At 36.4% G+C, this 23,170-nt stretch overlaps 2 protein-coding genes and 1 long non-coding RNA gene across 3 annotated transcripts; 2 read left to right on the top strand and 1 right to left on the bottom strand.

Annotated features, from left to right (window-relative positions):
- The first annotated feature begins 1,816 nt into the window (after positions 1-1,816).
- Positions 1,817-7,536, top strand: LOC123689366 (neurogenic locus notch homolog protein 1-like). The gene is given in 8 exon segments (XM_045628995.1): positions 1,817-1,856; positions 2,414-2,482; positions 2,485-4,515; positions 4,603-4,988; positions 5,165-5,347; positions 5,786-6,056; positions 6,360-6,604; positions 6,859-7,536. Coding segments are annotated over 8 exon segments (3,597 nt in total). The 3' UTR covers positions 7,231-7,536.
- Positions 7,537-12,156: 4,620 nt separating this feature from the next.
- Positions 12,157-19,167, top strand: LOC110992675 (sodium- and chloride-dependent GABA transporter ine). Its single transcript, XM_022258588.2, has 4 exons — positions 12,157-12,724; positions 15,660-15,853; positions 18,444-18,578; positions 18,950-19,167. The coding sequence occupies exons 1-4, from the start codon at positions 12,315-12,317 to the stop codon at positions 19,165-19,167; spliced, it is 957 nt and encodes a 318-aa protein (XP_022114280.2). The 5' UTR covers positions 12,157-12,314.
- Positions 19,168-22,204: 3,037 nt separating this feature from the next.
- LOC123689336 lies at positions 22,205-23,108 on the bottom strand. The gene is made up of 2 exons (XR_006750331.1): positions 22,723-23,108; positions 22,205-22,340 (listed from the first exon to the last, which is right to left on the bottom strand). It is a non-coding gene; the product is annotated as an uncharacterized LOC123689336 (long non-coding RNA).
- Positions 23,109-23,170: the final 62 nt, after the last annotated feature.

The raw sequence follows: 23,170 nt of genomic DNA, 5'->3' as shown, positions 1-23,170 counted from the left end.
AGTTATAAGTTCTTCATAACCAAGCACATATTTAGAATCAACATATTTCTTAAAGCTAAGTTACTACTGATTTTGCAGAAGGTGAATGTAGCGAAGACAATGATTGCGGAGAAGAAGAACGATGCCTTCAAGGTCGTTGTGCATTAGCATGCGATTCGCAGTTATGTGGAGCTGGCGCGGAATGTCGTGCTGTCGCACACCGAGCTTCTTGCTCTTGTGTACCACCACTGCAAGGAGATCCAAATGTTGCTTGCACACCAGGTAACAATTTAAAATGTTCCATTATATTGGTTAATTAATATTACAATGATACTAAAATATTGTTAGAACAAGTATAACAATGTTATCTCACTAAACCAATAATTTATATTGCAGGCGTAGATGGAAGTATGTGTCTCTCAGACGCGGAATGTGGTGCGGCAGAGGCATGCGTGTCAAGGCGGTGTGTGTCCGCGTGTGCTGGCGCTTGTGGTGCTGGAGCACTCTGCGAACCCGACAGACACAGAGCGCGTTGCCGATGCCCGCCTGGCACTGCAGGCGACCCAGCACGTGCCTGCTATACACGTCAGTATTTTTTATAATATTTACCGCCAAAATGAATACGATATTAAAACTATTTTAAATTGTTTAAACGATTTTTTTTATATCAACTTTTACGTTGTTACAGCCGAATGTACCGTCGATGAAAACTGTCCTTTCGACAAGTCCTGTATGAATGGGTACTGTCAAGACCCGTGTGCCCTAGAAACACCTTGTGGACGTAATGCAGTTTGTGACGTCATCGCCCATGCAGCAACGTGTCGATGCCCCGCGGGAACGCAGGGCGATCCACGACGTGCGTGCGTCGCAGCTGCTTGCCAATATAATGAAGATTGTGATCTCACTAAAGCATGTGATAGACTGAACCGCGTTTGCCAGCCCGTTTGTTCCGAATATGCCTGCGCGCCTGGCGCTACATGTACCCCAAGCGCCCACCGAGCGATATGTACCTGTCCTCCAGACCGATCGGGTGACCCCTACTTACGCGGATGTGTAACAGTCGAAAAAACTGATGAATGTTCAGTAGATTCAGACTGCCCTGCGCCTTTTGCCTGCGTCAATTCACGTTGCATCGATCTCTGCCGTGATAACCCGTGCGAATCCGGATTGCTATGTAAAACCGTTGACATACTACCGTTGCGAGCGGTCGCTTGCGTGTGTGCGGATGGTGGAAGAGTCGCGCCAGACACGGGCTGTCGAGTGCCACCACAAGGAGAATGTTCCTCGGACAACGAGTGTGCCAACAGCCAAATATGTCGCCGCGGCAACTGTGTGGATGCGTGCAAAGCAGCACCTTGTGGACAAAACGCCCTCTGTGAGGCGATCGACCATGTGGCACGTTGTAGCTGTCCACCAGGATATTTAGGAAATCCAAGAATTGAATGTAACACAGGTATTATTTTTTAATTGGAAAATATCTTATAGTAGGTGGTAACCGCTTTGTAATCTTGTTTTCCTCGGCTTATATGCAAACATAGAAATTTTATTGTTTCATTGGTTGTCTTGTTTTTGTAAAGTGCATTCAAGTTATTATTTTGCATTGCATTTACCTTTGAAAAAAGATTAAGTATATCATTTTTGAAGCATAAATAAATAATAGGATTTTCAATTAATTCCAGAACCAAGACAGCCTGCAAAGTGGGATTGCTACAGCGACAAGGAATGTGGGGAGGATCGTGCGTGCGTTGACCGTGTGTGCGTTAACCCCTGTGTGGGCGCATGTGGACCTGCTGCGCTCTGCCGCGTCTTGCAAAGGCAACCTGTGTGCTCCTGTCCGATGGGTTACACTGGCGACGCCCGCATACGTTGTACTCCACGTAAGTTTATGTATATTATTATGTGTATAAATGTAAGGTAAATAACAATACTCGTAATAAGGATGAACTTATAGTACTAACAATAAGGGTTAAACAATTTCCTTTCCATTTAACGTAAACTATTACATATTATAGCATATTTTAAGGATCCTAGAAAATTAGTTTTTCATTTGAGTTTGGTGTCCCTAAGTTAAGACTAGCTATGTTACAGTTACATATTATTTACAAGTATTTAATTCATATTTATCATATAATTAAAATATCGTTTTCAGCGTCGCAAGATTCCGTTGTACCAGTTGGTTGTAAAGCTAATTCTGACTGTCCACTGTCTCAAGCTTGTATAAACAACGCCTGTGCTAATCCTTGCGCTTGCGGCACCAATGCCGAATGTACTGTTGTACGCCATCATCCGGTTTGCTTCTGCCAAAATGGTTTCTCTGGCAACCCCTACACTGATTGTATTAAAGGTATGTTTTTATATTTTGAACTATCTTTTTTGAAGTTTATATATCTTTTTATCTATATAATATATATATTATTTCTTGTCTTACAGTAAGCTGTACAGCTGACCGAGATTGTCCCGATAGTGACATATGTTACAATGGAGCCTGTATCAATCCTTGTATAGTAGAATCTCCGTGCGCTATAAGTGCGGAATGTTATGGCAAATCTCATAGATCTAACTGTCGCTGTCCTCTTGGGACACACGGAAATCCATTGTCCAGGTGTCACGTTTCGGAATGTGAAGTGGAATCTGACTGTAATGATGATAGTGTTTGCGTCCGTGGAGTATGTCAGAACGCCTGCTCTGTCGCTGGCCTGAATCCTTGTGCTTCCAACGCGGAGTGCTTCGCGAAAAACCACGCCGCTTCTTGTAAATGTCCTTCAACACTCCCACTTGGCGATCCCTTGACTCAATGTGAAAGAGTTCCTCCGGTTATTGGACAGCCTGAATGTCAAATGGACGGAGACTGCCCCAGCGGACAGGCGTGCCTTAGAGATGTTTGTCGAGATGCTTGTGCTGAGCTAACACCTTGCACTGGAAACTCACGCTGTTCAGTTTCGGATAGTATACCGTTCCGTACGTTAATATGCAGATGTCCAGAAGGCTACGTGCCTAACGTAAAAGGAGCTTGTGACCCGCTCCAATTACCACCACTAAGTTGTTCATCTGACACCGATTGTAGTGACCAAGAATCGTGTGTTAATAGGATATGCCGAAACCCATGTAATTGCGGTGACAACGCCGAATGCTTCATTAAAAATCATAGACCTGTCTGCTCCTGTCGAGACGGATACGATGGCAACCCTTACAGTTCTTGTCGTATAGTCGGCTGTAGGACCAATACAGAATGTCCATCTGACGAGGCTTGTGTCAACGGTAATTGCGTCAGTCCTTGCTTACTAAATAGTACTTGCGGATTTAACGCTGAATGTTATGTAGAAAGAAATCATCCGCTATGTCGGTGCAGGACAGGTTTCGAAGGTGACGCATATACAAATTGTAACCCAATTGAGTGCCGATCAAACGGAGACTGCCCGAGAGACAAATTATGTCGAGGACACAAATGTATCAACCCTTGCCTCTCCGACAACAATTGTGGACGAAACGCAATATGCCTTGTACGTAATCATCTACCGGTTTGTAAATGTGAATTTGGTTATAATGGCAGCCCCTACATCGAATGTAAGCCGGAAATAACCACTGAATGTACCGTGGACGCGGACTGTCCTTCCAAGATGGCATGCTTATCAGCAAAATGTGTCAACCCATGTACTGCTTTACGACCTTGTGTGACACCAGCGCAATGTGAAGTACTTGCTACGTTACCGGTGCGAACAATGTTATGTTCATGTCCACCTGGATATGTGAGTGGTGGAGGAGGTGTATGTCGTCCAGCCACCACAATAAACGACGTCACTTGCGAAATCGACAACGATTGTACTTCTAACCACGCTTGCGTAACATCTTTCTGCAAGAATCCATGTGATTGTGGACCTAATACTGACTGCCAAATACGCGATCATAAGCCGGTCTGTGCCTGTCGACCTGGATTTCTAGGGGATCCTCATACCGGTTGCTACTCAGTAACGTGTAGAGCTGATAGTCAGTGTAGCGACGATGAATCCTGTATCAACAATCAATGCGTACCAGCCTGCTCCGCGGAGCCCGATCTTTGCGGAGACTCTGCCGAGTGCTATGGAGAACAACACAGAGCTTTCTGTCGATGCCAAATTGGAACAACTGGAAACCCTAACCTCGCTTGTACTCCTATAAGTTGTCGAGCAAACTCGGATTGTCCTTCTGAAAAATCGTGTGTCAACAACAAATGCGTAGAACCTTGTACAGCATCCGCTTGTAATGAGCCGGCGGAATGCAGAGTTCACTTACATGAAGTGTACTGTGTCTGCCCACCGGGTTACCAGAGCACCAAAGATGGTTGCAATAAGACTCAAGAATTGTGTACTTCGGACATTGAATGTCCACAGGGAACAGCGTGTCTTAATAGCAAATGTGTTGACCCTTGTGTTGAAATAGAGCCTTGTGGCAGAAACACTAAATGTCTAGTAACAGATACGAATCCCGTTAGGACCATGATATGTGAATGTGAACAAGGATACAAAGGAAACGCGTTGCTCGAATGTACACCATACAAACGTAAGTTGTGTTTCAACACCTCTAGTGGATACTGAAGTATAATGTATATGTACTTATAATAGTTATTAATTTAAATTTTTCTTTCAGCACCAATAACAAAATGCATTGACGGACAGGGAGTAAACGAATTTGGTGAATGTGAGCCGTGTCTTGAAACAGATGGCAAAATAGTGGACGCACGTGGTCGATGTGTATGTGACGTAGAGCGCGGTTTTACCTCTAAAGGTGATACCTGTGTCCCTATTGGCTGTGGTGTAGACGAACAATGTGCTGATGATGCAAAATGCATGAATGGAAAATGCGTCCCAGTATGTGAAGCTGAACCCTGCGGTCTATTCGCCACTTGTACCGGAGTAAGTCATCGCTCGCGATGCACCTGCATAACAGGCTACGTCGGCAATCCGAAAGTAGCATGTAATGCGACAACTCCAAATATTACGTATAGAACTGACTTCCCACTACCGGATATGCAGGTAAATAATAAATTTTCGGTTAAATACAATTCACGTTCATCTGTCTTATATAGGTAAAACACACTGCAAAATATTTAATGTTTTAAATGCCTTTGAGCATTAAAGAACGTATTGCGAACATAAGAATTCGTTGGAAAAATGGGTGACGTTGAAACTTATTTTTAATGCTATTACAGGTACACTGTTTAGCTGATGGAGTACAAGTGAGTCTAAAGATAAAGGACTTCAATGGAGTACTCTACGTGAAAGGCTATAGCAAGGACGAGCGCTGTCGCCTCATAGTGCACACAGCAGAAAACCAAGAAAGCCCTGTTGACTTTACGGTCCACTTTGGCGATTGTGGTTTAGTTCATGTTAATGTAAGTTTTTTTTTAATTTAAGAATTATACAAAGTGTTGAATCTCTAAACCGATTTGATATCGATCCATATGCTATTTAACGCCAATGAAAAGTATTGTACAACATAATTATCTTAAGTAACAAGATAAAAGCAACTAACATAACTTTGTGTTATGTAAGTCTGATGCGTCTAAATACATCCAAGCAGACGACTTGTATAAACATATATGGCTTGCGAAAGCGTAGGCTGTTTAAAATGATCAATTTAAGGACTTTTTTTACGTTTGAAAATATCATTCACAAGAATAGTTTTAATAATTATTTTTTAATTAATTGAAATAAATACATATTTTTTATTTTTGAGATTTCACATCTTCAACTGCATTTAATGGTGTTATAGTGGTAAATTAAAGAAAGTAAAAAGTTCAAAATATAAAACTTACCCACCAAATTTACAGGGTCTAGCAAGCTTTGTGCTGGTAATGCAGAAACATCCTAAGCTTGTGACGTCAAACGCTAAGGCGTTCCACATCAAGTGCATATACCAGACGGGCGAACAAAACGTGACATTAGCTTTCAACGTGTCAATGTTAACAACTGCGGGAACTATAGCGAATACAGGCCCGCCGCCTACTTGCTCTATGAGAATTGTTTCTCGTACAGGAGATGAGGTTAGCTCTGCCGAAATTGGAGAGAACCTGGTACTGCAAGTAGATGTCCAACCATCAAGTAAGTTAAACACTGTGTAGTTGAATTGAATTGATGTCAAATTTAATATTTAATTTTGCACTAGTAAACAGAATTAGGTAATTTGTTCTGAAACCTCCCTATCGCACAACCCGTAAATGATACATGTGCCTTCCTCACGGTTGCTATTTCTCGCTAATGAATTATAACTAAATGTAAAGTATTCGAATGATATTAAGACGCCGTACAGAATTAATCTATTTGTTAAGATAAAGTTTTCTGTTTTATATATATGTATATATATTTTAAATGCTATTTTATAAGTTTCTTTTCTTACGTTTTAAGGTATATATGGCGGCTTTGCCCGAAGCTGTGTTGCAAAGACAAGTGAAGTAGCGACGAACATAGAAAATGAATACACTGTGACTGATGCGGACGGCTGTGCGACGGACGCCGCCATCTTTGGGGAATGGGAGAGAAGCGAGGATGGCACCGCTTTGCGGGCAGCCTTCAACGCTTTCAAATTCCCAAGCAGTGATAATATACGATTCCAATGTAATATACGTGTCTGTTTTGGAAAATGCCAACCGGTAAATAACATATATTATAATAACTACTTCATTTATACTAGAATGTCTAAAAGTTTAGAATCAATTAAAATAATTTTGTTTAGCTATATGTATGTAAAAATTTCAACGCACATCATAAATACAGATATTTTTGACAGATTCATATCGTTACTAAAATGTATCAGCATCAGCAAGCAGTTAACAGTTACGCAAGAGCAAAAATACTTCGACTTGTCTATCTATCAATCCTGAATATCAAATAATGAAATTTTCAGGTGAACTGCCGGGGTAACGACGCCTTCGGCAAGCGCAAAAAGCGTGACGTAATCGATGACAACGCGTTATCGGGACGTCTACGCGAAGAGGTGACCGTGGAGTCGAATCAGATATTGACGCTGGAGCGGCGCGATCCATCTCGCGCGGCCCGACAACGCGACGCATCAGACGGTCCGACCGGCAACGCCGCCGCCGAGGTGTGCGTGTCGGCAGCCGGGCTGGCGGTCGCGTTGGCGCTGACAGCCCTGCTAGCGCTGGTGGCCGTGGCAGCCGCGGTAGCGTGCTGGTTGGTGGCGTGGCGCCGAGCCCGACCTCCACCCGCACCTCTGCCCCACCCCCCCGACTTCCCTAATCCCCTCTTCCAGCGCTAAGTGTATATAGAGCCTCTACTATATTAAGTGAAGCATTATTAATGAACTAATCTATCGAACTAGTCGTGCCCCGCTCCTCCGTCGGCGCCGGGCGGTGTCGGTCTTTTTCTAGTACTTCGTGCCGCCGGAGGACCGCCGGGTGAGGACGCGACGGGCGCCCCTCGCTCGCGCCCGCTGCGTCCTACCTTTTTTTACTTTGTGTTGACGTCGCCTCCTTCGAACGTTGTGATATTATATAAATCGAATCAACGTAATGTTGTGTATATTAATTATCGAATTAGTTTGTAAGCAATTAATAAAATAATAATAATAAGTGTATTTTCATTTATACCTCCGAATTACAAGATTAATCACAATGATCATAATAAAAATAATAAGCCTTTATTCTTCCACATTTACATAAATAAAATAAAATAGATGTAAATAAAATTATAACTTAAATGCAGCCCCTGTCCGGGAGAAGTTCTCCTCCAACTTTTTCCACCCTAATTTATTGTGTGCCATCGTCATCAAATTCCTTCCAAATTCCCTCGCGATCCCGTCAGCCCATCGCTCTATTGGTCTTCCTTTATTTATTGTCTCTTTTGGGACAGTCCATTCAGTTACTGCTGTAGACCATCTGTAACCTGTATAATGCTCTACGTGGTCATCTCCATTTAAGTTTTTGGACATATTGCTCAGCATCAATAATAATGTTTTTGTCAGTTTTTCTGCGAATATATTCACTTTTACGTTTGTCGCGTAATTGAATTCCGAGAATACTCCTTTCTATGCACGAACGTATTTTAGTTTTTGTGTTATTTTTGAAAATCCAAGTTTGTGCTCCATATGTAAGCCATGGCAGCAAGCAGGAATCCACCGCCTTTTTCTTTAGCTTAAGTGGGAGCTTACTTTTGAGGATTTATTTTAAGCTCCAAAACTTCTTCCAAGTTCTGGTTATGCGGCGCTCCAGTTCTTTGTCGTGTCTTTGTTTCTTAAATGAAACTTGTTTAACAAGATCAGTATAACTGTCTTCATACTCGATGGCTGTTCCATAAAGCATAATACGGTAAATGTTGTTATTTGTTGCAACCTTCGTTTTCGAAGTATTTATTTGTAGTCCTATTTTTTTGCTGTCAGTACTTAGGTCTTCTATCATTTCTTGTAATTGATTTGGCGTTCCTGAAAACAATACTATATCGTCTGCAAAACGTAGGTTGCTCAAATATTTCGAGTCTATTTGTATTCCTTTCCTTTCCCATCGCAGTTCTTTCATACTATTTTGGAGGACTCTTCTCTACTACTACAAAATTTTGGTTCAAATCTGTCATGTTTTACTTTACTGGTACTCTACTTATATTTGCCTTTTATAATATTTATGTATACAGCTGGTATGCCTTGATATGATAGCGCCTGCCAAATACTTTGTGTGAGATGCAGTCAAATGCTTTAGTATAATCAAAACGTAATAGATACAGGGGCTGGTTAAACTCTTGATGTTTTCTACTATTAAATCTACCGTGTGTATATGATCAGTCGTTGAATATCCTGCCAGAAATCCAGCTTGTTCTATAGGTTGATGCTTTTAAACATATATTGCGAACAGTTTGTACAAATTTGTTAGAAGACTGATAGGGCGGTAATTGCCAATATCTGAAGGGTCACCTGTCTTATACAACAGAAATATATTAGATTCACCCCAATTTTGGTTATTTCTTCATTTTTCAATATCTTGTTGAATAATGTGGTTATCAATCTTTTAAGGATATTTTTTCCAATTTTAAGGCTTCATTTGGAATACTGTCAGAACCTGGATTTCTGTCATTCTTGAGCTTATTTATATTGGTTCGAAGAGACTGGTGGAGAATCACAATGATCATACGTATGCTTATTAGAACTTTAATAAGTAAAATACACTATACACACATAGAGTGAATTATTTACAAAAAAATGTATTGGTGCAAAAAATACCGATCAGATTTGAACTGCTGCTCTATTAGCTTCTATGTGATTGAGCTGTAGGTAAGTATCTTATTATATTAGCTAATGAGGGCGGCGCCACGTTTGCCTTCAATATATATTAATCACGAGCCCGCGTAGTTGCCTCAAGTAGGTACAAATATTAAAACACACCTACTAAGCGTGTATATTATATATCTTATTACCCATTCGGAACTCTTTCTTTTGTTTATTTTACTGCCTTATTGATTTACCTGTTTCAATTACTTTACTGCACATTATTAACAATATTTTACTGAATAATTTTAATGCCAAATTTTTAAAACGATCCCATACATTTTTCATAACAAAATGTATAAAATTATATTCATCATTTCGAGTTCATGTGAAGTTGTCAGTTCTGCTGCACCTGCTCTCGTAGTCCTTTGGTCCTGTTGAAAATCCGTCCCATAGGAGTATGTGAAAATGAACCAGTGTTAAACATACGCATACTAGAGCACATTTCCTACATAAATGGACAGTCATAATATTAGTACGCAGCTGGGGCCGACTTTGGTATAATGATGACTAGCTCAATCGCCATTAAAATCCTAAAAAAATCATTAAATTGTCTTCCGCTTAGAAGTTTTGCATGTAAGTAATCAATACAGGATAACGCTACAAGTTAATTTTAGGATATACGGGTATAGGTCTGTTGTGCATAAAGTCCTGGCTAACTAAGCCAGCCTAAGTCCTTCCAAAAGAACAGAAGCTTCCTGGGCACTTCGCAGGCTTCACGGAGCGACCTCACTGTTCCGAGGATTTCTGTACGTTGTTTAGCCTCGCAATGCAGGTCTACGTGGGTGACTGATTCCTCTGCGCTGAATCAGCCTCAGCACGAGGGGCTGTCTGTCGCGCCTTGGACAAAAATATGTTTATTAAGGAGACAATGGCCCGTGATTGTACGGTATACCTATCATAGCATATGCGGGATAGAGGACATTCGATCATGAGTCTAGTTAAATACATCGTGATATACTTGAACTTCATCCTGGGTTTGGTAAACAAAAGAATTAAGACGAAAAAACATTATTTGGCGAGAGAATAATACGAAAGTAATGTAAAAGTCAATGTACGAAACATACACCTGTGAACTTAAATGAAAGTACCTGCTGTGCATTCAGAAAAGGTAAAAAAATAAGCGTAGAATTGTACAAAACGCAATGTTGAATAATAAGTAATAATCTAAGCGTTATTAAATATATATATGTATCAGTTTTTCCATTTCCTATAAATGTTAATAATAGTTATGTTAAATCGTGCTGAAAGATGATTAGCATGTTTAGAGGAGGGGCGTCATGCGAAATATTTATTGTACAACCAATCAAATATCCTAGTTAAATTGTATTAGCTGAACGAACGAGCCACAAATCTCACGAAATAGTTCAGAAAGGAGGTTGTGGAAATGACAAAAATTCTCCCAAAAACTACTTATAATATCCTATGGTGAGTTTTTTTTATAATTAAGTTTTTATTGACATTCCTTAATTGACCCAATTTTTTAGTAAATAGGTAACTTAATCACAGTAAATTCTGTAAAACAATTTTAGTGTAATCTAATTTGTGCCAACGCTGTTCGTAACTACTCGAATAAATTTATCAAATCAGTGCATACTATTTGTTAATAAACATCACTTTTAAATACTAAGAGTAGAGATCACTCTGTATCTTCTACCGCTTTTACCATTTGGTGTTCGAAGTAGTTCGGATTAATACCCGCAGCTGAGTTTTATAGTCGGTCGTCGAGGCACAATACGCAATTCCAACCGTATTGCCTCGACATCCGTCGTTCTGCAACGGAGCGTTAAATGCATTTTTTTAAACACCCACTTAAGTATTTCCGATCTAATTCGACTTTGAGTAATAACAAGATAAGAGCGGACCAATTCTTAAATTATTGGCAATTTGAGCCTTCTGACAGTCTACGGGTCCATGGGCAGTGGGGTATCACTTAACATAATATACTATAGCTGCCCCCACAAACTTCATTTCTCGATAATCCGATTTTACTTAGCCTACCTTTTTAGATCATACCAACATGGAACATTTTGCTACCCGAGACTGTTGTTTTCCGCAATAAAAACTTTTTATTTTTTCTGTGAATTTTTCTCTACATTAACCTCAAAGTTCAAGTCATAAGATTTTAACTAACAAACAAAAATAGGGGTTCATCGTAGAAGGGTGAACATTAAGGATTGTTTGTATTTTTGTATGATGTATCATAAAAAAATAAAAACATTTTTTTTGTCTTAAAAATAAAAATAAAAATTTAGTGGACCACCCTTAACATTTAGGGGGATGAAACATAGATGGTGTCCCATTCGTAGACCTAACCGATAAGCTGGATTTTTATATTATATATTAGAAGTTACCTGTGCCTCCTGTCCGTTTTCCCCTGGGGCCCTTGGCCCTTGCCACAGGGGCAAACCGGGGATTTTTAAGGTAAAACTATATTTCCTTGAAAATAATTGATTAAATTTAATATTAAATATAATATTCAATGATTAAAATAGGTATTCAATTTTCAAAATTGTTTTGTACACATTAAAAAATTCAGGATTTGAATCATCGCTACGTTGTTTATTATTTTCATTAAATGAAATACATATATTACTATAACGAATTATTATAATTCGACATTCACCTTCAAAATTAGTCTACATACGATTTTCTATATCAAGATCAGTCTCTCTAAGTATATATGTCAATAAATTATATAAACGATAAAGGCTCTAATAGATATAGAGCACATAATTTACTGCTGTTTATATAACACGTTATTCAAGTATATTATATATTACATACAAAGATTTTGATTTTGTACAACGCCTAATCACAAGTTGCGCGGGCGCAAGTAGCGTATCGCGGTCATCATGGCGCATGCGTGGCCCTCGACCCGCCCCCCACCTCTTCCTGTACTCGCCCCACTCCGCAATATAACAGAATCACATTGTGTTTACGAATTGTCGCGATTGACGATGACAAACCAGTCGGTCGGCCACCTAACCCGATCTCGCTCGCTGAGTCGGTAAATTACTCATAAGTCGCGGGTTGCCAGTGGCAAACGCGGCGTCGATCACCGCGTAATGACCCTGTGACGTGATAACATGAGCAAAGACGTAGAAGATATCTCGGAGGAAGCCACCTCGCCAACTCTGGCCGCCCACGTGGATCACTACGATGGGCCAGATTTGGAAAATTCAAAACTGTTGTATTTACAATCACCGACTCCGACCGTAACGCCATCTGGCCAAATGCGCAAGGTGAAAAGTTTTACCGATACACACCGTATACGAGATGTGAATGCTGCGTCTGGTGCAGCCTCTGCGAGGAGTCTGCGTCCTTATGAACATGTGATCGCTTACCCAGATGGCTCGGAGTCCAGCACAAACCACTATGCTCCCTCTGTTCGCTCCCTTGCATCTATTGGGATGGGTTGCACGGATGGCCGGAAAATGGTCATACGACGCGTCCCAACTTCTCCTACCGAATTGTTTCATCTCGTTCGTCCTCCTACGTGAGTATAATATGGGAACGGATGTCACTTCCTTTAAGAACCCATTATTCTATTGAACTAAACACTGCTTTAGCGACATTTCTGTGTTGTTCCACGGTTTAGTTTTAGATTTAACAGTAATTCTATTCACATCTGTTAAATTTTCTGGTAAATATATTTAATACTATAACCATACAATATGGTTCGTCCAATTATTTAATTGTTGTAATTTACCTTAACCCGTTGAGATCTGTTAGGGATAAGGTGAATAAATAAGGAAAAAAAAATTCTGTATAGTCTTTAAAAACTTCATCCAAAAGTAGTTTCACAAAATGAGGTTTCTCTAAACCCGTTCCTGTCACATTGGCCTGTGACTTATGAGCTTGTCTTATCAATTACACCAATTCTTTTTGATAAACAAAATATTCCCTAGTATACAATACAATATTAAAAAAAAATTTTTACAAATATTTTATACTAATTTACTATTAGATCTTATGCATAAACATAAAGGTTTGAGCTACTACATAAAAGTTAAAAGTTCGCTAAAGAAGAAGAATAATATTTACATTGCGAAATAAAGATTTTTTGTTATTTTACACTCGGTGTTCGCTATACGTTTATGACATAAATGCTTTATGATATAATAATACATATTATTCGTTATTTATAGTCTACATTTACGAAAACAATAAAAGAACACACATACTATATATAAGACTTAAACGTTGAAATCTAAATAAGGTTAATTTAAGTTTTCTTAACAAAGTAATTTATAAGAAATCAATGTCATAATATCGGCAAATATAAAAGTCCTGCACAAAAGCGCAGCTCTACCTTATTTGCAATATGTAGCATTTATTTTTATTTAGATGTCAATCTATTGGGATTTACTGTGGATTTCCAAAATGTTTTATTATGTCTATTATCATCGACGTAAGCATTTCGTAATCTTAAATCGCAAGATAACTTTGATAGTGGGATTACATTTTGCAGTGTTCACAAAATGCATAGAGAATTAAAATGTCAACTTATCTGTTTTTCATCACAAAGGAATTTTAATGTTCAATAGTAAACCCCTATTTGAAAAATATTAGGGAATGTTTTTGTCACCTTGAAGGTCAATTGTCGGCGAGATAAGGCTGCAACGCAACGTCGCCCTTCAGTTTTCATACACACCATAGTTACAACGATTGATCGCACGTTAGGTCTTATCACAGTTTATTTGATAATGATTAAAAAAACGTTTACGTACTTACAACTTGACATCTAAGGATTACACTGTTACATTTTTAAACTCTCTTCAAATGTTTATTTACTCGAAAATAGGTATTATACGTTATCAGACGAAGTCTTTATTTCTTGAAATTTGAATTATGGTTTTATTACTAGTATAAAGAACAATGACTGTTTAACGTTGTATCCTGTTTCCGGCATGTCATGGTATAAATCCATTTAAAAAAATATTTTATTCGGGTATACTGTAGGTATTAATAATAATATAATATATATAGCATCGCTCAAAAAAAAGATAGAGAACAGTGGAAAGGGTTAGAGGCACACCGAACTCCGAGATATAATGGAGTATCGGAATTAAAAGGCTATATTATTATTATTATATTATTATACATAATATAATTAATAATAAATAAAATAAGTTTACCTTATATTGAAGCTAACACTTCACACTGGAAACAATAATTGCCTTGCCGATAAGTTATGAGAATTTTTTTATCATTCCTTCAAAGTTATTCTTGGTATATCTATGACTAATAATGATTTTTTTTATTTCCAATGAAATTTCGATAAATTCTAGTGTCCCACGTGACATATTGTCTTAATAGACACACGTGAATATTTATGCTCTAAGGCACATAAAACACCGCGTTAATTACTTATCTAACTAGAAGCGATTTTCTGAATGATATATGTATGTACATATGTTAAAAAGAATAGTCATTTCGTCTAAATTATATTAAACAGATATTAATAATGTCCCATTCCTGGAAGGATTTAATTAATTGTGAATACTGACTCTATATCTCTCACTCAGGAAAATGTTACATTTATTCTTGATGTTGTACTGAAGAGAGTGCGTGCGTTTGGCTATACTCACGGGGCGTAACGCCGAATATATATGCAATTGCCCCGTAAAACTAAGAAAGCCTGCTGATATATATTAAGCAAAATGTACGGTCTTGGCTTGTACAAAAATGCCTCTTTTTGAATATTTTCACTCAACTATGTATTAAATAGTATTAAATTGAGTAGTTTTATGGCTTATGTTACCTAATTAGGGTAATAATCTAGGATTTTAGTTATGACGTTATTTACTTGTCTGGTTTTTTACAAATCCTTTGAGCTCTGTGACCTTTCCTTTATCCGTGGCTCATCTGTATTTATTAGTTTGCTTAATTACGGTAATCTTGTTTAACTGACGTCTATACTATGGTCTTGTAAAAAATCGTTAAAAATATTTTTGATTTTTGACGATATTCATATTAACATATAACTAACTTATAATAATACTTACATAATTTACCTTTCTAATAATATTTGGACATTTTTTTTATAAAACATCTTTTCCGGTATCTGACACTTATAAACAAATACAAATATGTATATTTTTAGCCAAGGTAAGCATTAACATTAACATATGAAAATATAAAATTGCGTTAGGTAGTTTTACAGAGGAAATGTAACAAACAGATAAAAAAGTTATGGTAACTTGTGTTTATAATCAGAAAATTATAAATACTTAAATATTTTTAAGTATAATTATAATTTTCTGAGTACATATATAGAGAATCCGAATGAATCAAATTGTCGTTGATACTCAGCAACACATTGACTTAGCCATAGTAATATTCTTTGTATAATTTATTCTATTATTATTATTTATTACTATGTAGTTTGAATTTTGTAAAAAGAAGTAAAATATGTGTTTATTTTTCAGGCCACCCGATGAAGACACCGCGTCACATGACAGTGACTGTGGAGAGGAAGAGGAAGATGCTGAAACGGTGCACCTAAAGCCGCGTAGACCTTTTTGGGCAAACAAAATACAATTTGTGCTGGCATGTGTTGGCTATTCCGTCGGACTTGGAAACGTTTGGCGATTTCCATACCTATGTTACAAAAGTGGTGGAGGTATGTAGCACTTACCATCTATAGTCGCTATAGTATGGATAACTAAAATAAGTCACTGTCAATATCTAAAAGGCCCTTTCTGCGCTTATCTGCATGTGTACTCACCAAATATTTTTTTATGTAATAGGAGGCAAACGAATGCCCATGGATACTTACAATGCCAGAAGACTCGCAATTGCGTTGCCGGCCTTTTAAGAATGTTTTTTCTATAGATATAGAAACCAATATAGTTACGTATACCAAACTTTCAGTTAAAAGTGGAGAACAGATTTTTTACTAAATTTAAAAAAAATAAAGTTGAAGTTCAAAATACTTCTGTTTTAATTTTATTAGTTACATGTACTTCAAAGATTGAAAGAAAATAATAAGTTGATACAATACAGTAAATTTTAATGTAATGTTGATCGAACGAGAAACTGCGACATTATGAACACAGCTCTACAAAAACTTTACCATCTTTAACACACAGTACCATAAAAATCCCGAAGAACGAGGATTACAATTCGACATGTAAATATTTTTTGAGTGTGAAACATTTGCAAATGTAATAAAACGATGACTATAGCTAAATAATTGTTCACGACTTAACTTAGTCAACATGCAAAATAGACTGATCTCGTGGTGTCATTGTATTCCACATTAGTTGGTGTAAATTACTTTTGATGTGTTTTGTAAACTGATACGACACGATGCATGCTGCTCACGCGTCCTTTCGAGATATCAAATGATATATTGCTGTGATTTATTTAAATGTCATACAATACGAACAAGTATAGTCAGCAAAATCAACAGCTTGGTCAGTCCTTGTGCAATTACTTCAATAAAATGCATTAAATTTGACCCCACAAAGCACTTATCAGCATGGTGTCTTCATTTTCTTTGAGAATGAGTTAACGGGTTCGGGAAAAATTGTCTGACATGTTCACTGCCACAAATACTTGCAATTTATTTTGTTGATTGTACATATATATAAATAGAATAACAATGCAACCAACATAAAGTAACCACGATATCTGATACGATAAGTAATACTTTATGCTCTTTATATATAAATCACTAGTAATACCTAAGAAATCATATAATAAAACCATCTATAACAATAGTCAAACAATATCTATTTATGAACACACTTAATAAGTACTACACAATTGATTTAACATAGGAACAAAAATACATATGTTTTAAATGAACTACTACTAAACATTTTAAAATACATTGTGTGTAAAATTCTAACAAAATTTCTTTGTTTAATAACATAAAAATTATTACCTGATAAAACAATTCTGTGATAAAAGTACTTTATCATAAAATTAAGGAAACGATTAGATAGGTATTTGTCGAACAGAATTGTAAAATCTAAATTTAGGTAGGGCACATACGTATTTGTAAGTTATAACAACTAACCATGACCAATACGTCAGTATAATTTTGACGTGTTAATCTATAGATTGCTCATCAGTTCCTCTGGGGATTAGATGGTTTAAATGTTTCTGTAATATTATGGTGTGATTTGTTTCAAGGGGTACAGTAACGAGACTTGAAATCGGTAGGTAGATGAATGCAAAATCGTAAAATATAGCAGATAACACTTGAAGTATTGTAATAGTTTATGAAATGGCAAAGGGTAATTCAAATTTTGAAAGTTATACATTTACAGGAATTACTAATTATAACGATCAAATTTTCATCGTTAAATTTCATGATTTCTATGGTGAAGTGCCTTAGAGAAGATGAATCGAGTGGAATCTCTATACCTACTTGAGGTAGTCTTAAACTGATACAGTAATGATCGGGTTAATTGCGTAAATTCTCCGGGTCAATTTAGATATTGTACTAATGACGCACCTACAGCATCCATTACATTCGGGTAAACAAGTAGTGCTTAACTGAATGATTAAACCATCAAATTGGTTTAGCTATTAAATTTTAGCGTGTATAACGGAGAGTTAACCCTTAGAAACTGTGCCTTTCCCTATATTTTAAGGCTATGATTTCAGCTATGGTTGCTATATTTTTTTCTTTTATTTATTATTCACACTTCGTTACATTCATACAGAAAAAAATATAAGAGATGCATATAACGGGCGGCCTTATCGCTAATAAGCGATTTCTTCCATGATTAATGTTTATGCCGAAGAGTTTTTAAAGATGATTGGGTAGCCAATCTTATGGAGTTGGGCAGCCTGTTCCACAACTTAATGCGGTGAGATCCTAAATAAATTTCCCAAGAAGGATGAGCTGTGCGATGTAATTTCCAAATAGTATCTTTTGGAGGAGCTTTACATAAATTATATTTTTATAATACCTGAGAATTTTTATCATTTTTAAGATAAGAGGGAGTTTTGGGATTGAAAAGAATTGAGTATAGAAGGTATATGTAAGTATATATTATGTAAGTTGTAGCTATAGGTATAGGCGTCCGTACTATAGCCATCCTAGCTGGTTGCGAAATTAAGACACGTTCGTGTTTCCTAAGACCAAATATAAATCGTATGCAAAAAATCTGCAGGCGTTCGATTTAATACTATGCCGCGACGGTGCTACTATAAGTAAGACTACTAATTAGAATCATGACTATGTATATTTACAGGTGCGTTCCTGATTCCTTACTTCATAATACTTCTGGTATGTGGCGTGCCTATGCTTTTCATGGAATTAGCGATAGGCCAGTACACAGCCCATGGCCCCATCGGCGCGCTCTCTCAAATATGTCCATTGTTGAAAGGTATTATCGCTTATAACAAATTCAAGGGCGCACATGCCTACTATGAACGCGTGCTATCTATTGTTAGTAGTATTGTAATATGAAAATAAAATTTTAAAATTATATTAGATACACCTTTAATATCATTATACTAAGGATTACCTATAGTATTTTTATCATTTCAGTCGCATTACGGTTTTGTATATTAGACCTAATCCGATAACTTTATTACATAGGTAATTAGAATAACAAATGATGATAAAATTGTTGTTAAAAGTACTTTTAAATGTTTAGCATCAAAATTTGTTAAAACACAGTTCCTTTTCTGACTTTACTTGGTTTTTAACCGTCAAAAGATCCTTAAATACTAATATCTGTTCTCTTCCTCCCAGGGGCCGGACTTGCAAGTGTTGTAATCTCGTTTTTAATGTCCACATACTACGCAGTGATCATCGCATGGGCTATTTATTACTTCTTTACGTCATTTAAATCAGAAGTCCCCTGGGCAACGTGCTCTAATCGATGGAATACGCCTTCTTGCTGGATCCCAAATCATAACATTACAAAACCTAATGGATCGCAGACACCCACAGAACAATTTTTCGAGTAAGGTTTCATTTCGATAATATTCATAAGAAAACGTAACGTTGTTAATCAATAGTAGACGTCTACAATGCCCACAATGCATGTGTGATGCGGCCTATCTAAAACGATATTACTGTAAAGTTTAACAACTTACCAAATACAATTAAAGTTACGTACAAATATAAATAATGTAATAATATGTATAATAAGTATATTTAATAAATATAAAGGTACTATTATTTATAAAAATATTTTATTTTCAGGAAAAAAGTATTAAGTATGAGTGATGGTATTGAGTTTCCGGGGGGTATGCGGTGGGAACTGGCAGCTTGTCTGGTGTGTGCTTGGTTGCTCGTCTACTTTGCACTTTGGAAAAGCATAAAGTCATCCGCAAAAGTTAGATACATAACGACTACTCTTCCATTCCTACTTATTATAGTATTTCTTGGAAGGTCATTGACTCTTGATGGAGCAGATGAAGGTTTAAGATTCTTTTTCAAACCAGATTGGGAATTATTGAAACAATCGCGGCCATGGGTAAACGCAGCTTCACAAATTTTCAACTCCATCGGCATTGCCTTCGGGTCTATGATTATGTTTGCGTCATACAATCGCTTTGACAATAATTTTCTCCATGATACCTTGGCAGTCTCACTGATCAACGCAGTGACCAGTCTTATAGTGGGAATTTTTACATTTGCAACAATTGGAAATATTGCGACTGAACAAAACACGAGTGTAAAAGACGTCATTGCAGATAGTAAGTATTTTATGATAATATCTCAAATGAAATACAAAGCTGACTGTATTAACACAAACCTTGCATTTTATAGTTTAGGTGAAATAAATTATGTATCCACGTTTGTTCCAGGTCCTGGGCTCCTTTTTGTCGTTTATCCACAAGCAATTGCAAAAATGCCTGCATCCCAATTATGGGCCGTGTTATTCTTCTTTATGTTCCTTTGTCTGGGACTAAATAGTCAGGTGATTATTTTGACTATATTGCGGTACATTGGAATGGTTATTTAACAGAATAGAAAAAAAACTAATGATTTAATCGTGATTTTCAGTTTGCAATCGTAGAAGTGGTTGTAACATCAATTCAAGATGGATTCCCTGACATGATACGACGAAGATTGGTTTATCATGAGTTATTAGTCCTTCTTGTTTGTGGAATTTCCATGGTCTTTGGTCTACCTCATATAATACAAAGTGGGATATATCTATTCCAATTAATGGACTACTACGCTGCCTCCCTTACCATAACATATCTTGCATTTTTCGAAGTGGTAGGGATAGCATGGTTTTACGGTGTAGAAAGATTATCTCGAAACATAAAACAAATGACAGGTAAATAAGATAATATTAATTTTTTTCGTCCCTATGTTGCACGAGTAAGTGGTTCAAAAGATATTCTTGTTTCCACTACTTACTACAATTTTATAGATTTTATGCATTTTAATTTCATTTATCTAGAATAACTTGATATTTTCTCAGGACAACGTCCCTCTTTGTACTTCCGTTTTTGTTGGCTGATTGCTGCACCAGCGCTATTACTAGCACTTTGGGTTGCAAGTTTAGTTGACTATACTCCACCTAGCTACCGACAGTACCAATATCCGGCATGGGCGCAGTTTTTGGGCTGGATCATAGCCTCCCTTTCATTGTTATGTGTACCAGGATACGCCCTGGTTGTCATAGTAAGATCTCCCGGGAAATCTATTGGGGAAGTATGTATTTATTTTACTTATTTCGTTTAAAATGTGTAAACATCTTTAATCTCAATCCTAAATCAATAAATTCTACACTTTAACTATACGTATTAAATTACATTTGTATTGATTCCAAGATTTTTTTAAATAATGAAAATAATAATAAATAATAAAATAAGCTTTCGCCAGAGTTTTAGACTAATGACTTATTTAAATCGTTAAAGACATTGTTTTTGTTTCAGAAAATGCGTAATGCAATAAGACCAACGTTTATGTGCGACTGTGGTGTGAATGGTTGTGATATATGTTGCTCAGAATCTGAACCTCCTGATGATAAAGCAACAATCAACTAGTCTACATAATATATTTAGATACTTGTAAGTTATTTATAGTCCGTGTAACGGGTTTCGTCTACTTTATATCTACTTCGTGATATCAAAAATAAACAAAACGATGGCGATAAAACGTTATGTTCTTCCATCATAATTATCACTCATTTGCAATGGCACAGAGATCACACTCGACCTCAAACTGTATTGTTTGCATTGTAACAGTGACATAGTTTAGTTCACTCGAATTCAAGGGTAAAGAAATAAGTACATTTAAAGTACTTTGCACAAGGATCTGTAGATATGTCTTATGTGTTTATTATTTTATTTATAACCTGAGAGTTGCTTTACATTATGTTCAGACATTAATATGAAAAAAGAAATAGTTACTTCCCCTTTTATCATCATTATTAATTGTCAAAGCAGCACAATATATATTTTTAATGTAATAAATATTAAATAGATAATTTGATAAATGTTGTTAATTTTATATAAAGTTCAAAATGCACTTGCTTTTATTGAATTACCAACAGCTTATTGGGAATGGCCATGTCCAATAAAGGAGAATCTTAGTTTAATATTATATATTCAGTTATTCAATTTTATTATATTATATACAGGACATACTTAATACTCTCAGAAATATTATAGACCTACTGCACTATATATTAATAAGATTTCTTTCCAACACATAAAATTACCCACTTCTTTTGGTTCCTCTCCATTTCTGGAGGCCAAATGTCTCTTAAAGGGTGTGAAAATTACTAACACCATGGAACAAATAATATTTATTGAAATTTGCCTATACTTAATACACACATTAAAACAAACATCAAATAATTATGACTGTGATTAAGACATTCCAATCATTTCATTCTTAAGGTATTGTTAAGTATTTTAATATTTATTCATGTTTGACCAAATATTGAATGTGATTGAAAATCATATTTTACTTTATAATGATGTAAGTTCAACATTGAGAATGTTTCAAGAATGTGTTGGTAGAATAAATAAAACATAATAAATAACATTTGTTTTAATTATAATATCCATACTTAATAATATTAGTGAAGCTTAAATTTATTTCTTCTTTTTCTTAGGACTAAGGCTGGTATTTTCATCATCACTACTGTCATCACTGGAATTCATGAATGAACCTAAAAATTAAACATACAGATAACCTCATGCAAGTGTAGAAAGTACATTTACTTGCTGTATAAAGTTCTACAATTTGGAAAAAACAGTGATGCTACTCCTTTGTATCTACTTTGGGACAAATTTCCTAATAGGCCTTCTGTGCCCAAACACAATGTCTTTTGGTTCTAAGGCATGCATTATTTCCTCACTATGTTTTCCTTCTGCATAGTGAGAGCCAGTCATAAATGCCGTCATAGAAAGAACATACCTTGGACGTTTTCAGCATCCCATTATTTACATATCTAGGCAGATGGTTTAGACAAGTTATACTAGTTCTAATATAGATTTTGGCTTCATGTGAATTTTTAAAGGACCAATTACTTTTATACTAATTATACCTACTTTGGCTATGTGCTATAAGTTTATTTGTGAATAATGTGTTAATTCTTTCACGAAAAACATTTAAAGCTTGAGATAATTCAACAGGATCTGTATTTGTTTCTTGCACAATATTCTCTATTATCTGATCACCTTCCATTATAGATAATTTCAACGTCATTGTATTATTTAGATAAAGATATGTAACACCAAAAAGTAATAACTGTTTATGTTTAATAATAATCACATATCTAAATCTTATTACAACAAAGTCCGTTTACAGTTTACACCAAGCTTGAAGCACTACTGCCAAATGCCAATTGCCAAACCGCCCAAATGACAGCCAAACCAATTTGTAAGAAAATTATCACGTGACAACGCATGAGGAACAAAATTGTTTAGCGTCAGTGAGTCACGCCTGTTGAAAAGTGAAATTGTGTCGAGCCCCTTGCTTGTCAGACGTCAATTGCTT

The sequence above is a fragment of the Pieris rapae genome, chromosome 7, assembly GCF_905147795.1.
Source record: "Pieris rapae chromosome 7, ilPieRapa1.1, whole genome shotgun sequence".
Taxonomy (NCBI): Eukaryota; Metazoa; Arthropoda; class Insecta; order Lepidoptera; family Pieridae; genus Pieris; species Pieris rapae.
Note: the sequence above shows the minus strand (reverse complement) of the source record. Positions and strands in the feature narration are given on the sequence as shown.

Coding starts and splice junctions, on each gene's coding strand:
- LOC110992675 (XM_022258588.2), top strand. CDS start 12,315: ATGAGCAAAGACGTAGAAGATATCTCGGAGGAAGCCACCTCGCCAACT. Junction 15,854..18,443: donor ATGTTACAAAAGTGGTGGAG/GTATGTAGCACT, acceptor GTATATTTACAG/GTGCGTTCCTGATTCCTTAC. Junction 18,579..18,949: donor AATATGTCCATTGTTGAAAG/GTATTATCGCTT, acceptor TCTTCCTCCCAG/GGGCCGGACTTGCAAGTGTT.